This window comes from Copadichromis virginalis, linkage group LG12, assembly GCF_057382275.1.
Source record: "Copadichromis virginalis isolate Kocher_CV1m ecotype Utaka linkage group LG12, C_Virginalis_male_GT1.1, whole genome shotgun sequence".
Taxonomy (NCBI): domain Eukaryota; kingdom Metazoa; phylum Chordata; class Actinopteri; order Cichliformes; family Cichlidae; genus Copadichromis; species Copadichromis virginalis.
Window position 1 is genome coordinate 26584667 of NC_140629.1, and position 23903 is coordinate 26608569.

Genomic DNA, 23903 nt, shown 5'->3' on the forward strand with positions numbered 1-23903 from the left:
TGCAGGGACTTTCCTCCTCAGTGCCTCACTTTGTCTTCTTATTTTAACCTATTTGCAGCTGACTTGTTAAATTCAATTCAGCAGGTTTGTATGTATCAGTATCAACAATTACTGCAAATGTGAAAAAACTATAAGCGACTGCACAATTCTGATTTATTATAAAACTCCCAAAGTCCCACCAGAAGTAGCAGAATAACATCTGATGACCCTAAATTTCCCAGCCCAGTGAATTGTTCCATCTCTGTGTTAATGATTTAAACATATGTGCAGGTCAAAAGAAGCCATAGGCTACATTAACATCCTGAGTTTGTTGGTGAAGTTGAATAATTATTCCGCTGGTCTTCCATTCCAACAAGAAGTGTTTTTTCTAAAAGCGTTTAAGCCTGCTTGTAGTAACTCACACCAACGCAGAGCAGAACAGTAACATTACTGCTGGTTACAAGTGACTCCTGCATGCTGACAGAGAGGAACAAATGCATGACACTGGTGGTCGCCCTATTCTTACCCCGTTTGCAGCTGCCATTTGCACTATCACCTCGATGGCAGCTCGGCTGAAGTAGCGGCCGTCGCTGCCCACCACCATGGTGCAACCCTGTCGGTCCCGCAGGTCGATGGAGGACAGCACGCTCTGGATGTAGTTCTGCAAGTAGTTTTTCTTCCCCTCGAACACCGCAGTCTTCCTCCGCAGTCCATTGGTACCGGGCCGCTGGTCCTCGAAGGGGGCGGTTTGGACCGTCACCACCGGGATCGGGCTCGTCTCCATCTTCTTTAACCAATCAAGCAAGTTTGGTGGAGTTTTTTGTTTGTTTGTTTTGTTTTGTTTTGTAGGAGTTTACAGCACTGAGTACAAAAATAAGTTCGATAGAAACAGCTCAAAGATGCAACTTGTCAGTCTAGAGTGAAGTAAAGGTTGTTTCCCCACCGTCGAGGAAAAAAGCGGTGACAGCAGTCCCACACAGGGACGAAATGGCTATAGTGACAAGAAACAGCCAATCAAAAATGTTTTCACCTCGACCCAAGCCAGGAGTCGCATCCTATAGTACTGGCTGAGCTAAGCAGCCACCAGCACTCTCCTCCTCTGCTGGCGGACAACTCCCTCTTCTAATAAGCCTGAACAACTGACTATGAAGAAAAAAATAAGGGAGGGGTGGACTCGTCAAGACTCACAATCAGCTGAGCCTCCGGCCAAAAATAGACATCTGACTGATGGCAAAAGGGAATTGTGTCGGCACCGGTCTGCAACCGGACACGCCTGTGTGTGTGTGTGCTTTTCACTCTAACCCAGGCCATTACTATAGTCACAGAAATCTAGAAGTATCAGAGTGTACCGTTTTTATTTAATTGTTATTATTTTCTGAATTGAAAATGTTTTGATAGATCTTGAATTCTGGGTGTTCTGTAAATTCTTAAGTAGCCCATCCCATAACACGGACCAACTTCAGTGCGCTAACATCTGCTCCAATATTTTGGAAACAGTGCGACCTTGAGGCAGAATGGAAAAAGTGACTTTTAATTATCATTATTATTATTTTGTATACTTGATGAAACACGTAAACGTGAGAGTACCAATTAGGGATACAGAGTTTCATTTCTAAAACCTGCTAATTAACTTTCATTTGAGTGAGTTTCATTATTTTATCGGCAATGACCAGTGCGAGTTTAAGCCCTGCGTTTGTATAGCTTTTATTCATTTCCTGGTTGGAAATGTGTTTTTAGAATTTGACACTGACTTACTTTAATAAAACCTGATTTTTGTCATCATTCTTGTAGCCTGCAGACTACAAGTGAGTTCAGTTGATCAAGAGGAAGCAGGCCAACACAATGTTGAACCCTTACGGTAAATACTGTCAGTTAAATTATAGTAAGTCATTTTTGCTGTAGCTAAAATAAAAGTTTGGCATCACCTGTACTTCAGGTACAAATATCAATAAAGACTACAGAAATATAGAAAATCTAAGTGTTTTTCAAACTTACACACAAACAATAATTTCTGCTCTGAGTAAATCCACATATAGCTCTTACGAGCACTGTGCACTGACTCAGATTATAACAAAACTTGCAATCGTTTCCCACATATTCATTTTATTTTGCCACGTTACTTAATAAAAAAAACACATTCACATTGACGAAGTTTTCCCCTGAAGCAACCTTGACAAATATATTACAACACATCTTATTTACAGACATAACGCACATAAATATCATGCAATAAAAAAAAACATTTCTTTAAGAAATGAGCTACGCCAAACATACAGACACTGTAAAGTGTTTTCAAAGGGTTCAGCAACGAGGGTACGACAGTCTGAGGTGCTCGTTTATAAAAGGAGCAGTGCTCAGGATGGGAGGAGGGCAAAACTGATTCCTTGAAGGCTGCAGGAGGGTCGGAACCAAACAGGCAGCAGGGCCAGGCATGAGTTGACCGTAACCGAGAGCACCGTGCGGGCCTTGCTGTGGATTTGAGTTGTGCTGACTGATAGAAGAGGGTCTGCTCATGATGCTGTCGATGCTGAAGGAGCACTTTGCCTGTGGGCCGGATTTCGGCTCAGCTGGTTCTGCTGCGCAAAGCTGTGCTCTTAAGTCTTTAGGCCCAACGCACTTTCCGTGGCTGTTCAGGGGTTGTGGTAGGAGGTGGTAGGATGAGGAAGGCATCATGATGCTTTCCTGCAGGGGCATGTAACGAATAGAAGAGGCAGCCGTGTGGCTTACCTGGCCAGTTATGCTATATGGGTGTCCGTACGGCCGGCAGCAGTTAAAGCTGGAATAAAACATCAGTCCGTCTTTGCCGAACTCGGGCTGGTTTCTCTTGAACCGTTTCCTCCGGCGAAGGAAACTGCCGTTGTCGAACATGTCCTCCGAAGCAGGGTCCAGAGACCAGTAGTTGCCCTTTCCCGGGTTTCCGGGCTCCCTCGGAATCTTGATGAAACAGTCGTTAAGGGAGAGGTTGTGCCTGATCGAATTCTGCCAAGCGGGAAACTTGTCTCTGTAGTAGGGAAACTTGTTGCTAATGAAGTCACATATGCCACTAAGCGTTAGCTTCTTCAGCGGGCTCTGCAGGATAGCCATGGTGATGAGAGCAATGTAGGAGTACGGGGGCTTTACCGAGCTGCTCTGGGCTTTCCTTGACGCCGGTGCGTCTGCGCAGAAACTGTTCTCGCTTTCCCCCGACGATTCTGGTTCTGAAGAGTCAAATTCCGCACCAGATTCTGCTGAGGAACCCGTAGAGCACTCATTTCGATAGTGGACATCCTCGCCTACTATGTCAATCGCATCCTCTTGTATAGGCAATCCGGCATGTTGTGAAGCTTCAAATTCACTTGAGAGAGTCATGGTCACACCTAAGATTTCTCACAAACGCGTAAAAACTAAACTGTGCCAAAGAGGCCTTAATGGTTTGCCGTGCGTAAAAACCAACAGGCCCCTCGACTGTGCGTAAAAGCGAATCTATTGATACTCCTTGTGCTATCGTGATGAGAGCTGTGGCTTTATATCCTAGTAAGCTGCTGCCCTGCAGGCCAGTCCCATTAACCCTCTGGACCTATCAGAGTAGCCTTACACCGCGGGGAGCCCCGGGAAGCAAACAAATGAGGAAAGGGGGATTGCGTGGTCCTGATGTGCGTAAGGCCCATTCACACAATACATAGAAACACCACGGTGCCAGTATGTTATTATTGTGTTTATTACGCGTTTTATTTCAGTTATACAAATCCTGGAAGCGGAGACAAGTCAAATTGCGCGGCGCGCGCGCGCACACACACTCTTATACAAAAAACATTGCATCTGATTTACTAGTTGTTGGGTTTGGGTTTGTTTGTTTTTTTTCGCTTTATGGTTGCCGGTATCGAAATCTTTGATTCTTCATCGACCTGTAACTGTCTTGTTCTAAGAAACAAATAACAAGTTAAAACTTACATTTTATATTACAAATCGCACAGCAGCAGAGTGGTGTGTGCGTGTGGGGGGGTGTCTTGAGAATTTTAACACCAGGTCTAGCACGTGATAAGAAATCAAGGCTTTCTCACTCGGAACCCCCTGTGGGTTCGTTTAGTTTGCCACCTCTGGATGCCCGTGGGTGGTTTGACCATGAAAATGGCCATGGTAGGGCTTCCCGCAGCCAGTTAAGAAAAGCTGCAGCAGTCGCCTTAACGAGGCCATCAGCATCAGAATCGCAGTCGGAAACGGCACAGCTGCACGGTGCGCTTTGTGTTTGCGCGCACCTTGGTTTTACAATCGCGACAAATGTAATGCAAAGCCGTTCTTAAAGCAAACCTGGCCGACATCAGACATGTGCTAAAACAGCGCTGCTGTAGCATCTCCATTGCAAATGACTAAGTTGGGGAAACTCCACCCATTTCTTCACCTGACAGGACCTACTGTGCGCGCAAGAGATGGTTCTCACATACCTGTATCAATGAAGGCTTAAGTAACAAATACCAAAAATAAAAAATAAAAATAGAGTAGCTGTATTTGTCAAGGGCGAATTTGTCAAGTGTTACAATCATCAACTAAAGCTGCAAGCGCTATTATTTGACAATACTGTGAGGCGCGCCCCTCACAGTATTGTCAAATAACTGCATTATTCAAAAGAAAATAAATGACACAGTGTATTTTTTGAAAAGGAAATTAATTTAAAGAAAACCGTGCTACTTACATTTATCTATTCAGAACAATATTTACAAGCAGTGATGCTATTTTACCAGGAAACGGATGAAAAACAATTGTTTTGAGTAGGTTTATCAGGAAATCAGTAGAATACATACTTCAGAAGAAAAACAAACGTTTATTTTGAATAATTTAAAATCCACATATTCAAAGTGGGAAACATAGGTAGGACCACTTCAAGTACCATCCATTCCCCAAGTAGCAGAGCATGTGCATTGCTGGGTTGGCTCCTAACTTTGTAAATATGTTTATTTTATTAAATAAAACTTTCTAAAAATGCAATGGATTAATTAAATCACTGGACTTGTTTTGGGTAAATTTTCAGGGTCAGAATCTACAACTCCTTCTAAACGTAGCTTTTAAAGCATGTGATGGACACTAGTGCCTAAACACTTTATCCACCCTCTGATCTACCAAATCTTCATATAGAAAAGGAGTCTGAATGACAATCGCAGGACAGCCAGTCCCAACGCTTTTGCTCCAGAGTCAAAATCTGAAGCGAAGAAGAGGAAAAAAGGGCTTGAAGCTAATTTTTCTCTGAGCCGAGTAGCACTGTAGAAACAAACTTTTCCTGCAGAATGTCCTTGTCCAGGTTCCTTCCTGCAAAACAAAGTGGATTTTAATAAAGTTTGGCCACACACAGATATGAAAAGTGTAGGAGTTTTTTCCACTGCAGATAAAATGCCTCCATTTACAGTAACGTCCTTTGGTTATTAATGACCAATAAGTAAGCTAGACAGAAAACTAGGACGCAAAGAAAATTTATGATTTTTTTTTTTTTTATAACCAGAAAAACAATTTTACAATGGTGAATAAACGTTAGTAAACTATCTCCATGTAGTCAATACTGGCACAGAGAATGATTTAAAAATCTATAACAAAAGACCATTTTAATCGTTTAATGCAACATGCTGAATTTTAAGTAGTAAGAAAGCAAAAATTGTGTTTTTCACTGATATGCAGTCAAAGTGATTTACAATAAAATAGAGATAAATAAATCAAAAGTAGGAGGAATCACAGTAAATTAAAGTGCTGTTAATACAAAATCAAGTTACAACACAGAATAAAGTAAACCGGTAGAGTAAAAATAGTTTCTATGAGCAAAAGTCTCAACATCAACAAAGTTGTTTTTACAGCTTTTCAAAGCAACCCACAGAGTCAGCTAAACACAGCTGGAGTGTGATACTGTTCCAGAGTGGTATGAGGTGCATAAACACAAAAAAGTGTGTGTGCGTCTTCACCTATAAAGACAAGCCGGTTTATTCGCGGGTTCTCCCAGAGCTGTTGCGTCTCATTCAGCTCGTACAGCTCGTGAACCCCCTGCAGCATCACTTGGTGGCCTTTATCTGCAAACGACACTATGCCCTGTAAAAAACACACCGGTGACACATTAACCACACATTTGGAACTGATTACAGTAGTTAATAAGGCTGACATTATTGATCACTGTCGCCACCGGGGTGTCTATTGTGTTGTGCTGTACCTTTAAGCGGATGACGCTCATCGGCTGCCCGTCTTTGTTACAGAAAATCTTTTCCCACAGCAGATCCTGAAACGGAGGAAAATAAATTCAAAGGACGTTGCCGTTTTGCATATAATTAGCAATAACAGCAGAGATATGAATGATGAAGAGCGTGTTCACCTGGATGAAGGCGTTCAAGGCGTCCTCAGACAAATCCCCAGCAATTTCAAAGGTCACAGTTAAAATACTCTGAGGATGCAACATACAATATCAAAATCAAACATATAATTAGAAAAATATTATTACTTTTAAAATTAAAAGTATATACTTCAAACATGCTTGGTTTCTATACGTTTGTGCCCTGAGCAGAACTGATGGGATTTACTTCAAACACAAATTCACATAAATTTTCAGTTTACTGAAACTAGCAAAGTCGTAATGAAAGCTAAACAAAAGAAGTGTTTTTCTAGCACCCAAACTGATGACTTTGTAAATGAACGTGAGAAACAACACGACCCCACGTGGCACCTGAAACCCAGCTCCACACTCCTTTTTTTTTTATCACCCCCCCCCCTCCCCCCCTCTCTTTTTCCTCTCTCTCACACAGAAACACAGTCCCTCCCCTCCATACTTCCTCACAGCATTTAAAGGGCACTTTGCAGATATTTGAGGGGTTTTGTGTCAAAGTGTTAAAGTTATATACTTCCTTGTCTTTTAGTATAACAACAGAATAAGAGCATTCTCATTTACATGAAAAGAGCAACATGGGGGGAGAAGAGGTGGAGGGGATTGAGAGTGTGCCTGTTGAGCTTCATGCGGGAAAGGAAACCTGAGAGAAAAAGACAACAATGCTGTGATTTACCCACACAAATAACCCTAATCTCTCCTCATCCTGTGATAAAAGTTCATGGGTATAAAGCACAAGTGACAACAGAAAGAGACCTAATTGCTTAAAGGAAGCATACGATCTATTAACTGATGAGCATATCCATGTGAAACTAACCCTGGAAGAAACAAAGTTTTGCCAAATATTATTTAATATGAAAACAAATCAGCTCAAGAGACAATTGTGATTAGAGTTACACTTTATATTTTGTATTCATATCCAACATCCTGGATTCATAAATGGATTCTGTTTAAACAACTATAACGCCACAAAACGCAGAGAAGATTCTTGCCAGTGTCGTGATCATCTAGTCAACACACAATATTGCGTAAAATTCTTGAGCGACCCTCAAGTTCTCTATATATTTAGTTGTTCAGGCTTTCTGAAAGGGTTGCAAACGGCTGTTGTGTGCCAAATAGAAAGAACTGGGCTGAAAAACAAGTGGCAACAGGTCTGATGGCATGATGAAGCTTTGGTACAAATTCTCATCAGTGTATAAGGCAGAGGTCAGCAGAGAGATACAGCAGTGAGTGTTTACACGATGGAGGCTCTGTCATGATTTGGAGCTACTTTCCAGCCAGTGGTGTTGGGCATCATGTCAAAATTGATGGAATTACAAATGAAGGAAAGTACAGTGTGATTTTGATCCACCATGCAATACCATCTGGAAAGTATCTGATCGGCAACAGCTTCATTTTTTCAGCATGACAATGATCCCAAACACACTGGCAGTCAAGTAAAAGCATACATGGATAGAAAAGCACACACTAGAAGACCATTAGTCTTGGACTGGCCTCCCCAGAGCCCGGACCTCAATATTACTGAAGTAATGTGGAAATATTGTATTTACGTGCATGATTCAATAAATCACTGCACCTATTCCACATTTTCCTACCAAAATATAAAGAAACAAAGACCGACTTTCAACTTTTGCTCAGTACTGCAAGTCTGTCAGCTGTGAATGTTAAGTTGTGTATGACTCAGTCAGGGTTTGTTTAAAATGTCATAAAAAACATCAAAAGCCTCAAGTTGATCTAATCACAAAAAGCATTGCGGGAAGGGATTTTTCACTACAGTGAGACAGCCCAGGGGAATGCAGGGCAGAGTTTTAGCCTGAGGACAATGAAGCCCTCTTTCTCCCGTAGGAAATGATGTGTTGAAATAAATTAGCAAACAAAACAAGAAAAACTCCCAGTGGTGTACAAAGCTCAAGAACAGGAAATAAATCAACTGAAAGAGACAATACCTTGTCAAGATGTGCTCTTGTAGGTTTGACAAGTTGGAGTTTCTCTGCAAGACTTCGAGATAAGAGAAATTATGGTTTTACATAGATTTTTTGTGACAGTCAGATAAAAACAGATAAAGTAAATCAACCTCATTTTTAAAATATTACAGTAGAGTATTTGCAGTTTTGCCTCTGTACGCCACCCCATTGGATTTTAAATGAAATGGTTGAAGTGCAGACTTTCAGCGTTTATTCAAAGGGTGTAACAAAACTACATCATGAACTATTTAGGAATTACAGACATTTTCTTTTCTTTTTTTCTTTTTTTACACAGCCTCCTGTTTTTCAGAGGCTTAAACATAATAGGACTGTCGAGTAGTTTCACAGCCAGGTGAGACCCGTTTTCTTATTATTTCATGACAGATTAAGCAGCTAAAAGATCTGAAGATGATTCTAAGTGATGAACTTTGATATTTGGTAACTGTACACTGGAAACTCTATATATGAGGTCCACCGTGCATGTCAGTAACCTGGTTTCAACCTAACAGAGCATCCAGAGCTGCTGAAGGCAGAAAAATCCACAAATGAGCAGCAACTGAAGGCAGCTGCAGTAAAAGCTTAGCAGAGCAGGGGGAGAAACAGTGTTGGGAGTTATTGACCAGTGTTTTTTAAATAAAAATTTAAAAAGTAATTACTTAAAAAAATTATTTCTTTGTCCAATTACATTTGAGCCTCTGAAAATGGGAGATTGTGGATAATATCTGTAATTCCTAAACAGTTAATGCAATAGTTTAACCCTATTGTTTTGACTTAAAGCCCACTGCAGTGGTGTACAGAAGCAAAATTTAAAAAAATCTAATTTAATCTAATTATATATATATACTCTTTGCATATTATGTTATGTTAGACCACCAATTACATTTTGTGCCTTTGGAGCTGCCTCTACTATTTTTGTACTGCGTGTCCTCTTCTCTGATAGCTGACGTCGCGGGACATTTAAGAACCTGTTTGTGTTGATCTCACACTGTTATTATTTTAAATTGGTAACAGTTATTCTAAGGGGTTTATTGCTTATTGCAGTGCTTCCTACTGCGGACAGTGGGATCCCCTCAATGGACTTTAAGATGAAGCACAAGTTATGAAGTTTGCTGCTATACCTGGAATTATTTCATTTCATTAAAAAAAAAAAAAAAAAAACACAAGCAGAAAAAAGAATTCACTTTTTCCTCCAGAGTTGGTCAGGAGTGATCAATAACAATCAAACACTGATGCTGAGCTCATAAGAAGCCACTGCTTTGTTTTTGAGGTTAACCAGCCAGACAGGTTTAAGCTTCTATCTAAAAATGGCATCTGGAAAAAATGCTTGGAACCATCTCCGTTGTCTCGAAAGCTGCAAAGTTTAATTCTGATTTTGTGGTATGTTTACTTTTATGTATTACTGCCTATTGCAAAAACATTATCATTATGGCCTTCATTATTAAATAAAGGTTAACCAACTGCAAATGTACTTGACCCTACTGATGACTTTTATCTGTTTCCTCCTAATCTTCTACAGAAAAGAAGTGGACTTTAGAGATTTCTTCTTTGTGTTTGATCTCAAAGTATAATGCAATGTATGCTGTGCTTAATTACAGCTCTAAACAGACTTGCAAAGGCTTTAGAAATGCCAATTAAATCCTACAGAACACCCACCAACACTTCCAAACAAACTACAGCCCTTGTGCCCCCACTTCTCCCTGACCTCACAAGGAGGCTAAATGTTGTGTCCAGCTGCTTGAGCCCTGCGTGCTGTTAGTGCCACACAGGCTGAGCGGCGGGGGGCCGCTTCAAACAGCCAGCATGGGATTGAAGGGAGGCGGGGCCCGTGATCTCAAAGGCAGGGGTAAAGGAGCTATCTTTTGGGACAAGGGAAACTCCTCGGGAGCCAATGGACACACACAGCACTAATCCTCTGCAGCTGGCCCAGAGACAGTGACTCGGGGCATGTAAGAGAGCTTTAACACATTCACATGAAGGGATGAACACTGATTCTTTTCATTATAATGGCATTCTACAGGGGATACAATGTGATGATCATCCTGTGGTGTAACAGAGGGATGCTCAATAAAAGAGTCTGTTAATTAGGGAGAAACATGGTCACCACGGTATCAGGACTGCTGGGTAGACAGTTCAAAGTAGCAGCAGAGGCCATCAGTGGCATCAAAATTATTATGTTTTTATCTTTGGACTGCAAGTTTTTGAGATGAGGACAACAGATATAAGTAGTGAGCAGTACATAAACTGGACAATGCATTAATAAAGTGCCAAAGAAAGATTTCAGCTCTGAAATGCTTTTATGTCAATATATTTTCTTGAATTTCTTTAGGGTTTCACGTCAGTTCTTATTCTCAGTAACATACCTTAAACACCTCAACATAAATATTTGTATCATCTTTAGTTTAAGCTTTATTTTGAAAATCTGTTTCTTCATATGAGGATGTCAATAATCATGCAGCACTTACACGTGTACCAGTTATCTACACTGATGTTATGTTTGGCTTTCAATAATAACTTGAGTTACATTAAACTGACTCACTTTGCTCCGTCCTTACTGTCGAAGGAATGCAGATCCAACACTTCAGAGAGATCAACCCTGCAGACAAAGATCACAAGTTATTTTATTTTATTCTTTAGTTTAATTTAAATTCCACACCAAGTTGAGTAATAAATCAATAAATTAAGCCAGACATTTAAACTTTTCTAAAACAAAGTAACCAAGTCAGCTGAATTAGGCACAAAACCCCCAAAAGTTTTGACAATGTTTTTTCGGTTAACCCCTCGCTGCATGGCGTCTTTCATCTGCTCACCCAGTTCTGAACTCTGAAGGAGTTATGCTTGTGTTAGCCAGATGCTACCTGGGTTCAATAACGCACAGCAGGGTGCGTGCGCACACATATTTGGATGCATGCGCATTCGCACATATGCAGACCTGGGGTCAGAGAGCAAAGCCTTGTGGGAAACTGGACACCACGCAGGGGTTTGGTGTTTACTCAGGTCACAGCAGTTTGTGTTTGTACATGTGCAAGTCACGTCTGAACAGCTTTATCTTTGACACAAAGATCTGAGCAGGAGTCACACCAAACACAGCAGGGGACCAGGCCACAGAGAAGCCACTTAACCCTTTCTCACAACACGATTCCCTATACCTTACCACTCACCTTGATCTTTGGGTTTCTATGATCTTGACGAGCCCATTTATAGACCTGAAGTCAGAGAAACCATAAACTTTACACATATCCACTCTACAGACACCTAAATAGGGAGATGACAACCAGGACAAAATATTGAATGCTGACCTGACAGTGTCTTTGACTTCCTTTAGTTCCTCCTCCGTCACCAAGTCTGTTTTGTTGATAATGGTCAAGTCAGCAACAGCAATTTGTCTGAAAGGATAATAAAGACAACGCTGAGTTCATGTGACAAGTGAACACGCACTTTAAATTTTCTATGACACCAACAATGGACAAAAAACAAAACAAAACCCACAAAGAAGTGTAGAAAACCTGACACACAGGTACACCTCAGTCCCATGAAGGTTCTTATCTATAATCAGATATTATGCAGTCATGATCTTGCCTGGCAACTGGCTAAAAGAGCATTTCTAGTATTTATGCACCTGCAACACCTTTCACAACATTAATATTTGATGTACATCTACAGAAGTTTTTAGTCAGTTTATTTTATATTAGAGAAGCAAGTGAACACAGTTGTTAAGACCAGTTCTTATTGGTTATCTCAAATTGCCAAAGTAAAATCTCAACTTCCTCCAACTTATCATTGCATCATCACCTCTGGATTAAACTACTGTAACTCTCTGTAATTTGATTGTGCACACATTAATCTCTCCTTTGCTTCCAGTTAGTCCTAAATATTGCTGCACATCTCTTTAACATGATCACATAACTCCAGTCTTAGCAGGTTTACACAGGGCCCTGCCCATTTTCGAATTGATTTTAGGATTCTTTTACTCACTTTTGGTGCTACTTCTTAACCAGCTGCTCGACTTATATAATCCTAAAACTGCATTTAGAACATCTAGTCGAGATATTTTTAAATCCCATCTTAAAATGAATGCTTTTACCATGGCATTTTTTCAAGCTCATTTTCCCATCAGGTGTTTTACGCTGTGGCGTTTGTTTGGTTTTTTCCAACTTGTTTTTAGTCAGTTTGACTGGTTTTGTTTCATTGATATGTGGTTTTATCTTGTTTGTTTGAAATTAACTTGTAAAGCACTTTGACCAACCTTGTTGCTTTCAAGTGTGCAACAGAAATAAAACCGACACTGACAACCACAAAAGTTAAGTTATACATGACCGGCAACCATCTACCGCACCTCTTTTCATTGTGATTAAGTGTGTCAATTTTCCAGCGGAAAAAAGAGGCTAAATAATACAGTAGCATGGGCATGTATTAGTAAGTCTTAATGTGTAGCAACGTGAAATGCACAGCAAACTCAAGTGAGACTTGAGCACTGTTTAGTTTAGAGGTGAATACACAAAGACAAAGGATGCAAAAGGTCACGCAACTGCTCTTTTGTCATCAGCATATTTGTTCAACGACAACAGCACACAGCTGCTGTAAGACACAAGCTGGGAGACAAACACAGAGCCGCGACGAGAGCAGAGTCCACATTGAGTCATAAAAGCTTGATGATGGCGATACTGTGCGGTTGGTTCTGTCTGTAATTTTGGGAAATCCACCCTATTCATGTCTGCACAGTAATTATAAAGTTTGTTAGCATAGCTTTGCAAAGACAATAAATGGCTCCTGCTTCCAAAGAAATTATTTAAAAAAAAATACAGCCAACTTACCTGGCTGCTTCATTGACAAGTCCATCTGCTTTTTCCTCTGCTAGTTGCTAACAAAAAGTGGAGATAAGTTACAAATGCAACGTCAAAATGACAAATAATAATAAGAATTTAAAGGGGCTGCATTGCTCATGCTTTATGCGTTCTTTCAAGAATCAGAATAGCTAATATGTACAAAAATGTGACACTGAGATAGATAAGAAAGGCCTGCGTTTAATATCTGCAAATTAAGTGATTTTCTTAACACGTGGAACCACGGGAGATCACTTTCCATTTTCTTTTTATCTCCTCTTCTTGCTGGATGGGACACAAAAGACTGCACTGGGGGTGCTGCATTTTCCAAAACAGCTTAATATGTAATAACAGGGAGAGCAGGAGGTGTTAATCTGGGTCCTGACCCTTAGTGCCAGTGTGACATTAATCTGTCATCGGCTGAATCACCACAGCTTTGTCTCTAGAGGACTGAATGACAAAAAATGTATTAAATAAAACCTAATAGAATGACCAATTGCTGCTTTTATCTGACATCCTCTCTCCTGGGACTGAAAAGTCAGGGGCAGATAGATTTATATAAATTTAGGACAGACAGATATTTGATGAGATAGATGAAAGGAGAGACAGGTGAGTGGATGTGACATTCCTATTACATGGTCACATCTCTGATATCCATTACTCTTTCACTAAGATTTAAATCCCCTGTCTTTCTGTCAGGAGTTTCTTCACGTTGCCTTTGAGGAGAGGACAGCGCCTAGGCCATGAAATGTGTCACCTCAGTGAGTATGACACCTTCAAATTAGAGCCCATTATCTAGATGTCACTTGCCCCACTCCTTTTAAGTAGCACAAAGGGGGCAGGATGTGACTGCGTATCTATTGCTGTTTACTGCAGGTTAACAAACAACTGCACAAGTTTAGCACCAAAAAGTCACTAAATGAGTTTAGCTACTACTCAGAATTTGCACTGAAGCTGACTGACATGGTCAAGACTACAACTAACAGTTATTTTCTTCCTATTATTAATTATTCAGTGTGAAAGATCAATCAGAATGTCCCCACAATGCAAAGTGAACTTATTAAACAGTTCAAAATCTCCCAAATTATTAAACTCAAATGCTCATTGCAGACCGTTTCTTGAACATCTTGTCTGTCTTGAGTAATTATTTTAGTACTAAATGTCTCAAAGCTACTCAAAAGTACACAACACAAACCTGCAGTCCATACTTGGCATCAATGACAGTGACGATGCCTAGGAGAGACAAAAACACCACATATCGAGGATTAGTGAATTAAAGGCGAAACCACAACTTGTGCTTGTCCTCTCTGTGCAGCAGCTGCTGCCTGTTGGTGTTTGGTTTTGTCTGTCTGAGCTACTTTGTCTGAATTATTTCGAGAACACTTTTGGTTTTGTAGCCTGTAACAACAGAGTAGACAGCTGAGTATTGAGCGTGAGAACCAAGGTACCATTTAAAGTAGACACAATTTGGCCAAGTCAGATACACTACATGGACAAAAGTACAGCTCCACCCAAATATAACACCTACAGGAACTGCTCACCCGTGAAAACCCATGCCGTGAAGCTCCCGGTGCACAGGTTTCATGCTGATGTTAATGTCAGTTATTGAGGCTGCATCCACCTCAGCACTCGCTGACCTGCTGCCAGTTGGTTGTTAAGCAGTTCCACTTTGCAATAACACCACATATGAATGAATGAATTCAGTGCGCTCTTTAGAACAACCCATTCTTTCATGTTTGTAAAGGCAGACCGCATGGTGAGGTGCTCTGTTTTATATTTATGTACTTTTGAAAATAGGACTGAGAAGACTAGAATTCAAGGATTAAAAGGTGTGGCCCAATACTTTTGTCGAATGTACGTCATCGCTATAAAAAAATAAATAAAAAAAATAAAAAAAACACGCAGAATTTAAGCCAGTGTGATCATGTTTTTTAAAATCACATTTATTCTGCAATTTGAGCTTCATAGGCCCGAAACAGAAAACCTAAATTTTAGCCTTTAAGAATATTTTAATTCCGTTCAAATTTTGTTTTTAATGGTACAGAACAGGTAGTAATAGTAGTAGTAGTTATACACATAAGGGACCAGAGAAGCTTAAGTAAACACACCAGAGTTTACATTAGGATCTTTATACTGACAACACTATTATCATGTTATTTGTACAGAATAATAAGATCTGTGCTGGGATTTTCAAATTAATCAACTCTGCAGTGAAAAAGTTGCAATTAATCAAATTCAGAACAATTTTTAACTAAAGAAAGTGTTTAGTGTAGTTAAAGGCTGTTTGCATGAGCACCAAAACAGATAGAAATCCAGCCACAAATGTCAGCTGTTTGCAGTTCTCTGCTCCGTGTGTGTGTGTGTGTGTGTGTGTGTGTGTGTGTGCGCGCGCGACACAGTGTGACATAGCAGAAACACGTGCAGCAGTACATTAACAGTGAAAGCAACTGCTAAAGAGTGTTAAGAGTGGAGGCTTTCACATTTACCTTACATGACGCAAGTGTGCATGCACCTGATGAAAAATACGTTTCTTAAACTATTTGGTTTTTAAACTGTTGCTTTATACTTTTAATTCTCCGTCTTTACAAACACAATAAAGGCAAACACATTCAAATGGAAAGACTTACAATATGTGCACGCAACTAGAGAAGGGTGCAATAAAACGTAAGCATTTGAAATGTGATTTCACGCCTCACCAAAGACGCCATTATCTCTGTTTATCTCTACATAGGAAGTAGATGTGTGATGGGCTTTACAGCTGCAAAGTCAAAAAACCTGACAGACACAGCAAAAACGCCAAAGTACAAACTTACATCATTACATATCTCTTACCGTCCAGATAGATGTCACTGCCAAGCTCTGCATCAACCCAGAACATGGAGGCCACAGCTCCTGTCAGAGGAAATGCAAAGTGTCTGATACCAAGGGCTAGATCCACTGACAATTTTCTTTCTGATTTATTTGAAAATGCTTTAGCTATCACAATTTCCACAGATTCAAGACATCTTAATAGTACGTCTTTTATTTGAACAAAAGAACCAGCAAATATGTAGTAAACACTTTAATTATTCTCACAAACCTTTCATGCATTTTTTGTCTGTGTTTTAAACAAAACCAATATCTGAAGCCTTCAGTTGTTCCTGTCCTTCTCGTACATTTGACTTGTTTCTATTTTCCTGAGGACGTGGTTATTACAAGACCCTCTGTTACCATGCCAGCCACCGCTTGTTCACATAGCTCCCTTTGTCTAAGTGCCAAGCCAGAATAAGAAAGCATTGTAAATATTTGATGCACGTGTAATGAAAACACTGTTTTTGAGTGGCATGTTTCACATAACTCATCCAGCCTCTTCTTGAAAGAAATGAGATAATCCCCTTGGGAGTCTTTATGACTGACAGCACTGCCAGAGCCAATGACAGACCTGTCCTCGTCCGTAACAAGCCAATGACGTGGCAGAGACGCGAGCCCTAGACCCACTCTGAGCGTGCTCAGTTGGTTCTGTCTTTTGTGTAAGCCATTAGCGCCTGACACCTGTCATTTAGTGGCACATCCCAAATGTTATAGCACTCGCCTTGTTATAGCCCAACACTGATTTTGTGATTCAAGCCTAAGCAATGAATGGATAGCAATACTATCACAGCAGTTAGTTATAAAATGGTAAACTTGAGATGAATATCCCTAGTAAACGTCTTAGTGCAGTGGTTAATACATTTGCTCGGCAAGAAGAAGCTGGTTCAACTGGGGTTGCATCAGGAAGGGGATGTGGTGTAGCAAGGCAGAGAGAGACACTGTTACCATAACGATACAGAAACCTAAATAAAGAATTATGGTTCACTTTTTAACCCTCTCAGGCTCAAATTAAACTTTTTGTTGCTAATGCACAACCAAGTCCTGCAGTGGTACTTCTGAATAAAATAAAATCTCATAAAATATGTATGTGGGGTAATCAGGTTGTTAGTTTTTAACTGTTGCAAATCTGCAACGCCCACCTTGAGAGGGTTAAAACTTCTAGGCAAGAATTTTATCTCACTAAAACAGATCGTTTAGCCTGTCAAAACAGTACTGGAAGTAGACTGACATTAATTTAGCACTACTCTAGCCTTACTGACCAAAGCCATATTTAACCATACATGCAAACAGTGCATTCAAACACAGAATAAATCTGTGCAAGCCAGAGGAAACCCACGCAAGCACAGGAAGAACAAAAACCACAGAGATAGGCCCGAGCTGGCCAAGACACTAGAATCAACCATCATCCCTTGTTGGTTCTAGTTTACACCAATCTTTACCTTTACATGACTTGAAAAACTTTAACTGGTGTGTTCAACTTTCTCTAGCATTCAGGATATAAAACGTAGCAGCTGAAATTGTGAATTTAAGATTTATGATAAAAATCAATCAATAACCGACTGGCAGACACAGAGACTGCGAAAAAATAAGATCTGACGTTCATGACATGACATCTGTGTGTGTGTGTGTGTGTGTGTGTGTGTGTGTGGGGGGGGGGGGGGGCTGTAAAAAAACTGCTTCCAGCCCGCACACACCACCTGGTGGAACAGCTGGTGACTGAGGTTTCACAGAACCAGCAAATAACTGAATGTTTGCTGCCTGTGCTGCAGATTAAAATCAGCTACAAACAAACACACATATATGCTCAACATATTCTAACTTCTCCAAAAAAATGAAAAAGTATGTTACCTGGATCAGCAAGTCCAGTGGTTTCTAACAAGATGTAGTCAAACTTTCCTTTCTTCTCCATCAGGTTTTCAATGGCTTTGAGACCATTGTCCCTTAAAAAAAACAAAACAAAAAAACCCAATGACCAATAACTAAAGACAGCTTATATTTAACTTGCCAATTGACATCCTATCGTCTTATCCAAGAAAACACAATACAAACTCTTATTTGACAAAACAGCCAAAATCAAGGACTGAATACCTGCTCATTTATGTTTATATTTTTATATATATTTTCAATCATCTCTACATTACAGAGCAGTGGAGGCCACATGAGAAACTGGGTTTTGCTGTGGAGGGCCACACCAAAAATGGGGAACTCAATTCTGCTCAATAGTCATTTTATCTTTTTATAAACTGCCACTGATAAGATGCTCTGATCAGGCCCCAACGGAGGCCAACTGGGAAAATTCACTGGACACCCCTGTTATAGAACAATACCATATACAAAGAATTATGAATGTAGGATATAAGGTAAGTTCACATATAAAATATATGAAACATATATCACTTCTTCTTCTTCTTTAGGTTTTTCCCTTTAGGGGTCTCCACAGCAGATCGTCTGCCTTCATTTCACCCAACCCTACCATCCTCCTCTGTCACACCAGCCCTATATATGTCCTCCTTCACTACATCCATGAATCTTCTCAGTGATCTTCCTCTTTTCCTCCTGCCTGGCAGCTACAAATGCAATCTCCGACTACCTCACCGACAGACCACAGTACGTCAGGCTGAAGGACATCACGTCTGACACAGTGGTCAGCAGCACAGGAGCACCACAGGGAACTGTGCTGTCCCCTCTTCTCTTCACCCTGTACACCTCTGACTTCTGCTACAACTCTGAATTATGCCACATTCAGAAGTTTGCAGACGACACAGCCATCATGGGGTGTATCTGGGATGATCAGGAAGAGGAGTACAGAAGTCTGGTGAGGAACTTTGTCGCATGGAGTCACACAAACCACCTGCAACTCAACACCTCAAAGACTAAGGAACTGGTTGTGGACTTCGGGAGCTCTAGAGCAGGTCCACTGCCGGTTCAGATAGAGGGGGAGGAGGTGGAGGTGGTCAACAAGTACAAGTACCTCGGGCTGTGGGTGGACAATAAACTGGACTGGTCATGCAACACAGAGCACCTGTATAAAAAAGCCCAAAGCCGACTGTACTTCCTCAGGAGGCTGAGGTCTTTTAACATCTGCAGGAAGTTCCTGAGGATGTTTTACCAGTCAGTGGTTGCTGGAGTACTTTTCTATGCTGTGGTGTGCTGGGGGAGCAGCACAGCAAAGAAGGACTCATCCAGGCTGGAGAAACTGATCAGGAGGGCTAGCTCTGTGGTCGGCATGAAGCTGGACACTCTGGTGACAGTGGCAGAGAAAAGGACATTAAAGAAACTGATGGACATTATGGACAATGCCAGACATCCTCTGCACACGGCCATAAACAACCAGAAGAGTCTGTTCAGTGACAGGTTGCTTCTCCCAAAGACAAGAACTAACAGACTTAAAAACTCCTTTGTCCCACACGCCATCAAACTGTTTAACTCCTCTCTGGAGGGGAGAGGGAGGGGAAACAGGAGGACAAAGGAGGGGGGAACAACTAAGCTGTAGTGCCTCTTCACCTCACTGTGCAATACCTTTTGTGCAATACTTTTGTAAATAGTCAACGGTGCAATAGACTCAATACTTGAAATGTGCAATTCACTTGTATTTTTATTTTTATTCCTATTTATTCTATTTATCCCCTTCGTATATTTTATTTATATTGTCTCTGTATTTATATATATATATATATATATATATATATATATATATATATATATATATATATATATATGTGTGTGTGTGTGTGTGTGTGTGTGTGTATTTTATATATATATATATATATATATATATATATATAATATTCTGTAACTCTGTAACTTCTGTCGGTGCTGTGCTTTTTTGGAAATCGAATTTCCCAGAGGAACCCGAGGGATTAATAAAGTTCTATCTAATCTAATCTAATATCCTTAATCCAACATATCTACTATCCCTCCTCTGCACATTTCCAAACCATGTCAGCGTCACCTCTCTAACTTTAACACTAAAACCCATTCCAAATCCTGTCCATGTTGGTCACTCTCAATAAATACTTTTGCAAAAAGTAACAATAAATATATAAAACAATTCAAACTGGTCAAGTGATACAGCACTTAATCTTCCTGTTGGTCAAATAAGCCTTACAGACACAACAGATGTATTTTAGTTTATTTAAAAAAAACTATGCTCACAAATTATACCCTCACTGTACGCACAAATCAGTCCCACATCCTCCTTCACGCTTTGTGGTCGGAAACGCACACTTTGTGACTCACAAAGAAACCACAACTGAAGGTAATTCATCAAACCAAAGTCCAGGTTTCCACAGGTCTAATGTCCCAGTTTCTTTGCGACAGTTTGATGATGAAGACAGGATTCACAGAGTATCCTCTCGCAAGTTTATGTTAAGGTGACGCTGACCGGACGTTGCAGGCATTGGTGTGGGCTCTGATCTAAGACTGCAATAACTGGGGACTAATGAAGCTGGAAACTTGAAAAGGACTGTTTCTGTAAACCCACACAACATGCTGATGGTCTAAAGAACATTATGATCGCAAGAAATCACACTAAAAAAACTACATATAGCACATATCTAGTAATTATTTCCTATGAATATCTTATGTAGCTGGTTAAGATGCTGAAGTAATGTAAAAGGCGACACCTTCAGAAATTCAAAATTTGTAACATATTTTTTCTTCGCAGACACTTTTATTCATGATCCTCTTTGTATTATTTCATATTTCAATATCTTCAGTATTCCTCTATATCTGACAAAATGTGAATGAGAGGATAATTTATTTATTTATTTTTTGATCGTGGGACCCATAGTGCCAGAAATTATACATGTGTTTAAAAATCATTGCATAATAATATCCCTGAAAAATCAGAGTGAAACTATGAGTTTTATCGGAGATGGCTGTCACACTGAAAAGAAATCTCATACTTTTCCAATCTCACATAAAAATGCACCAATTATTACCACAGTAGTAGTATTATAATGTCTTATTAGAAATAGAAATGAGTCAAAATGTATATTCTTAATGCTAACTCAACACTAAATGGGCTTTAGCTACTCTACATACTTGACAGAGCAGCAGAGGCAGCCGTTCCTCAGTTCTAGCCACTCCTCGTATAGCTCTCCTGCCTGACTCACTGCAAGGGACTTCTCAAGGGCACTGCCTGCAAGAAGAGGAAAGATGAGCGATTCACACCTAGAAATTTATACCAATACATTCAACATTTACAAGATCTATAAAGATGTCAAATGAGGTTTTCACACCAATCAAACTAATAAAAACACAAATGTAAATAGGCTAAACTACAAAACTGTCCACTGCTTGACTGAACATAAATGAAGGCAACAATGCCATACTTCAAATGCAGTTCCTAACTTTAAAAAATCTAGATGAAAAACTTTGGCTTTTTGTATATCAGTGTAAGTTTGTTACTGTGCTGCCCTCTAGTGGAAATCAGAGGAAATAACAACAACAATCATTCACCTGTCACCAAGAAAACAGAACAAAACAGGCAAAAATAACGCCTGCTTTTGATTTCTCTGAGGCATATTAACGGTTTACTACCTTCTCCAAATTCATTTAGTATGACAGCAATCCGCTTGTTGTGTTGTTCTGTAAGGATATAGTTCAGGAGTGTAGTTTTTCCAGCACCTATGAATAAATAAATACAGAAACATATAAGGAGTGATATTAGTACCATACTTATGATGTAACACAGGCTGAGTAAACAATACCCTGCAGCTTAGTCTCAGATTATAACTCTTTTATAAGCTCATTAAAGCAGCTCGTAATACAGATCTCGCTCACCAAGATAGCCTGTGATGATAGTGACCGGTATTTGCCCTACGGGAGGACCAGGCTGTGTGTCGATGGGCACCAACTCTGGGCAATCATCATCCTCATCCAACATCATGCCAGAAATTATGTTTTAGGTGCACAAGGTTTATCTGACCTGACCAATAAGCACAAAACACATATTGCTGAAGATATGCACAGTAAATAATAATAATAATTACTTAGTACATCTGGAGAAAAAGGTTAATGACATTAGTTAAACAATATGCCGAAGAAATCCATGAATAAAAACATAACTCAGGCACATTTTCTTCAGTTGTGTCATAACACATGACTGAACAGGCCTATGAGAATTTTTTAGAAAGGGACTTACTGTATAATAGAGAAATGTTTACAAGTCTAAACAAACCAGCAGATGTAATGTTCTCCACAGTTTTACCAGAACAGCAAAAGTGACATTCACTGAATTATACAGTTGTGATCAAAAGTTTACATACACTCGTCATGATTGTTCAACATACATCACCAACTACTTTAAAACACAAGAAGTAGGTGCACAAGTTTGAGTTCATTTAGGAATTTCTCAAATCCACACAGGGAAAAAATTATACAAACAGATTTAAATATAGATGTGTACCCAAACTAATATTTTTAAATACCCCTTAGCAAGTTGCACTTGACCAGATTCTTTTGTTAGCCATCAACAAAGTTCTGCCACAGTTCCTATATTTGACTACTCTTCTTGGCAGAATTGGCAGTTTATTTAAATTTGCTGGTTTCCTGACACTTCTACCACTTATAATGAGCCATGATTACTGATGGGAAGGTAGCAGGCATTGGTCTGATCTGGTTAAGACATTTTAGAGCCTTCAGCGCAACTTACTAACAGACTGAAGTCAGTGTATGTAAATATTTGTGTGGATCAGAGAAAATCCAAAATAAATCCATACTTGTGCAACCAATTCTTCTTTGTTAAAGTTACTAAAAACGTATGCTGCATAATCATTCAACCTTAAAAAAATTAATAAGAAATAAATTTAAATAAAAAACCCTTTCAAGAAATCATCAAAAATCTAAAATTACTGCTACATTCATGCCCACGATGAGTGGATCTGTCCACAATCGTACGAGCCACCAGAATCGCCTGTATAACATAATGAAGAATAACGAGGAGGAACCGTTGTCTCTCCTACCTGCTGAATCACAATGACAACAGAAACAACCGGACTTCCTTCGAGTTGCTATGAATTAATTAAAAGGCTGTTCTTCATAAAATTGCAAACACTTGAAGTTTCGTCAAAAAGCACTCGTCTCCACTGCTGTTGATTAGACAGCGTGTTACACCGTCTACACTCCGCTCAAATCCTGAAGCAAGGACAAAGTTCCGCTTTTGCTACCAGCGATGAACTCAACAGGCAGAGTAAACGCTAAAGGTGGAAATTACAAAGAATAAATTACAAAGAAATTCTTTTAAACATTTAAAACTTTTTTTTCATTAAAATAAATACGCTAACGTGTGGTTTCTCTCGGCTCTAGAGACAGTTTCTCTACACGGACCTGGTCCTGGTTGATGGTGGCAAACAACCACACGGTGGGGACAAAAAACAGTTCATGACAAAGCGTGTCACATGGGCAGATTTTTATAAAGGAAACTTTTAGATATAACATATAATAGTAGCATTAATACAGTGCAACACATTTATGATTCTGTATATTGGATTAATACTGTTTTAGTATTCTATAAAAGGCCGCTGTATAAGGAATATGGAGTCAGCTGCAACAGCTTCCCACATTTATTTTTCGTTTATCAACTGTCTTCAAAAGTTTGAGTTTGTGAAATTTATAGAGAGGCTAAATATCAGACATTACCCAGGATCACAATGTGATCCCCTGTGTTACAGATATATGACAGAAAACAGATATTACAACTAAAAATTTAAAGCCACAATTTACTTTAACTTCTCCAGATCGATAAACCTTCAAACATTACTGATAGGACACTTGTCAATAGGAAACATTTTTATATTAGGCTCAGTTACTTGCATTTAGTCTTTTATTTACTTTCTTCTTATGCAAAATTTACCTGTTGTTTGAAGACAGTAAGCAATAGTTACAGACAATTTTAATCCTAAAGACTTAATTTAGTAGTTTTGTCTTTGCTATTTTAGTTATTGTCATGGTTGTCCG

At 39.6% G+C, this 23903-nt stretch overlaps 3 protein-coding genes across 4 annotated transcripts in view; all 3 read right to left on the minus strand.

The window, feature by feature from the left end:
• The window catches only part of pgm5 (phosphoglucomutase 5), a 30330-nt gene extending 29216 nt beyond the window's left edge, over positions 1–1114 (minus strand). The window contains exon 1 of the mRNA XM_085475700.1: positions 506–1114. Within this exon, the coding sequence (XP_085331826.1) occupies positions 506–763 (258 nt within the window). The 5' untranslated portion in view covers positions 764–1114. The remainder of the gene's footprint in view (positions 1–505) is intronic.
• A 954-nt stretch (positions 1115–2068) lies between these two features.
• foxd5 (forkhead box D5) lies at positions 2069–3441 on the minus strand. The gene has a single exon (XM_085474180.1). It carries the CDS (start codon positions 3325–3327, stop codon positions 2281–2283), a length of 1047 nt encoding a protein of 348 aa, XP_085330306.1. The 5' UTR covers positions 3328–3441; the 3' UTR covers positions 2069–2280.
• A 1316-nt stretch (positions 3442–4757) lies between these two features.
• On the minus strand, positions 4758–23087 carry zng1a (Zn regulated GTPase metalloprotein activator 1A). 2 transcript variants are annotated; one of them, XM_085475702.1, is made up of 16 exons: positions 22910–23087; positions 21729–21868; positions 21486–21572; positions 20988–21084; positions 17790–17881; positions 15924–15983; positions 14287–14324; positions 13083–13129; positions 11568–11654; positions 11430–11474; positions 10808–10864; positions 8254–8305; positions 6302–6370; positions 6143–6208; positions 5901–6024; positions 4758–5259 (listed from the first exon to the last, which is right to left on the minus strand). In XM_085475702.1, the coding sequence occupies exons 2-16, from the start codon at positions 21832–21834 to the stop codon at positions 5186–5188; spliced, it is 1101 nt and encodes a 366-aa protein (XP_085331828.1). In that variant the 5' UTR covers positions 21835–21868; positions 22910–23087; the 3' UTR covers positions 4758–5185. The 2 variants fall into 2 exon arrangements, with proteins under 2 accessions (XP_085331828.1, XP_085331827.1); XM_085475701.1 differs by having other exon boundaries at positions 21729–21873; positions 22910–23086.
• Positions 23088–23903: the final 816 nt, after the last annotated feature.

Bases quoted from the DNA above. Each gene is read 5' to 3' on its own strand.
- foxd5 (XM_085474180.1), bottom strand. From the start codon at position 3,327: ATGACTCTCTCAAGTGAATTTGAAGCTTCACAACATGCCGGATTGCCT.
- zng1a (XM_085475702.1), bottom strand. From the start codon at position 21,834: ATGATGTTGGATGAGGATGATGATTGCCCAGAGTTGGTGCCCATCGAC. The intron at 13,130-14,286 runs GTTTGTGTTGTG...ACTTTTTGTTAG, and splicing joins ATGCCAAGTATGGACTGCAG to CAACTAGCAGAGGAAAAAGC. The intron at 6,371-8,253 runs GTATTGTCTCTT...TTGCATCCTCAG, and splicing joins CAAGAGCACATCTTGACAAG to AGTATTTTAACTGTGACCTT.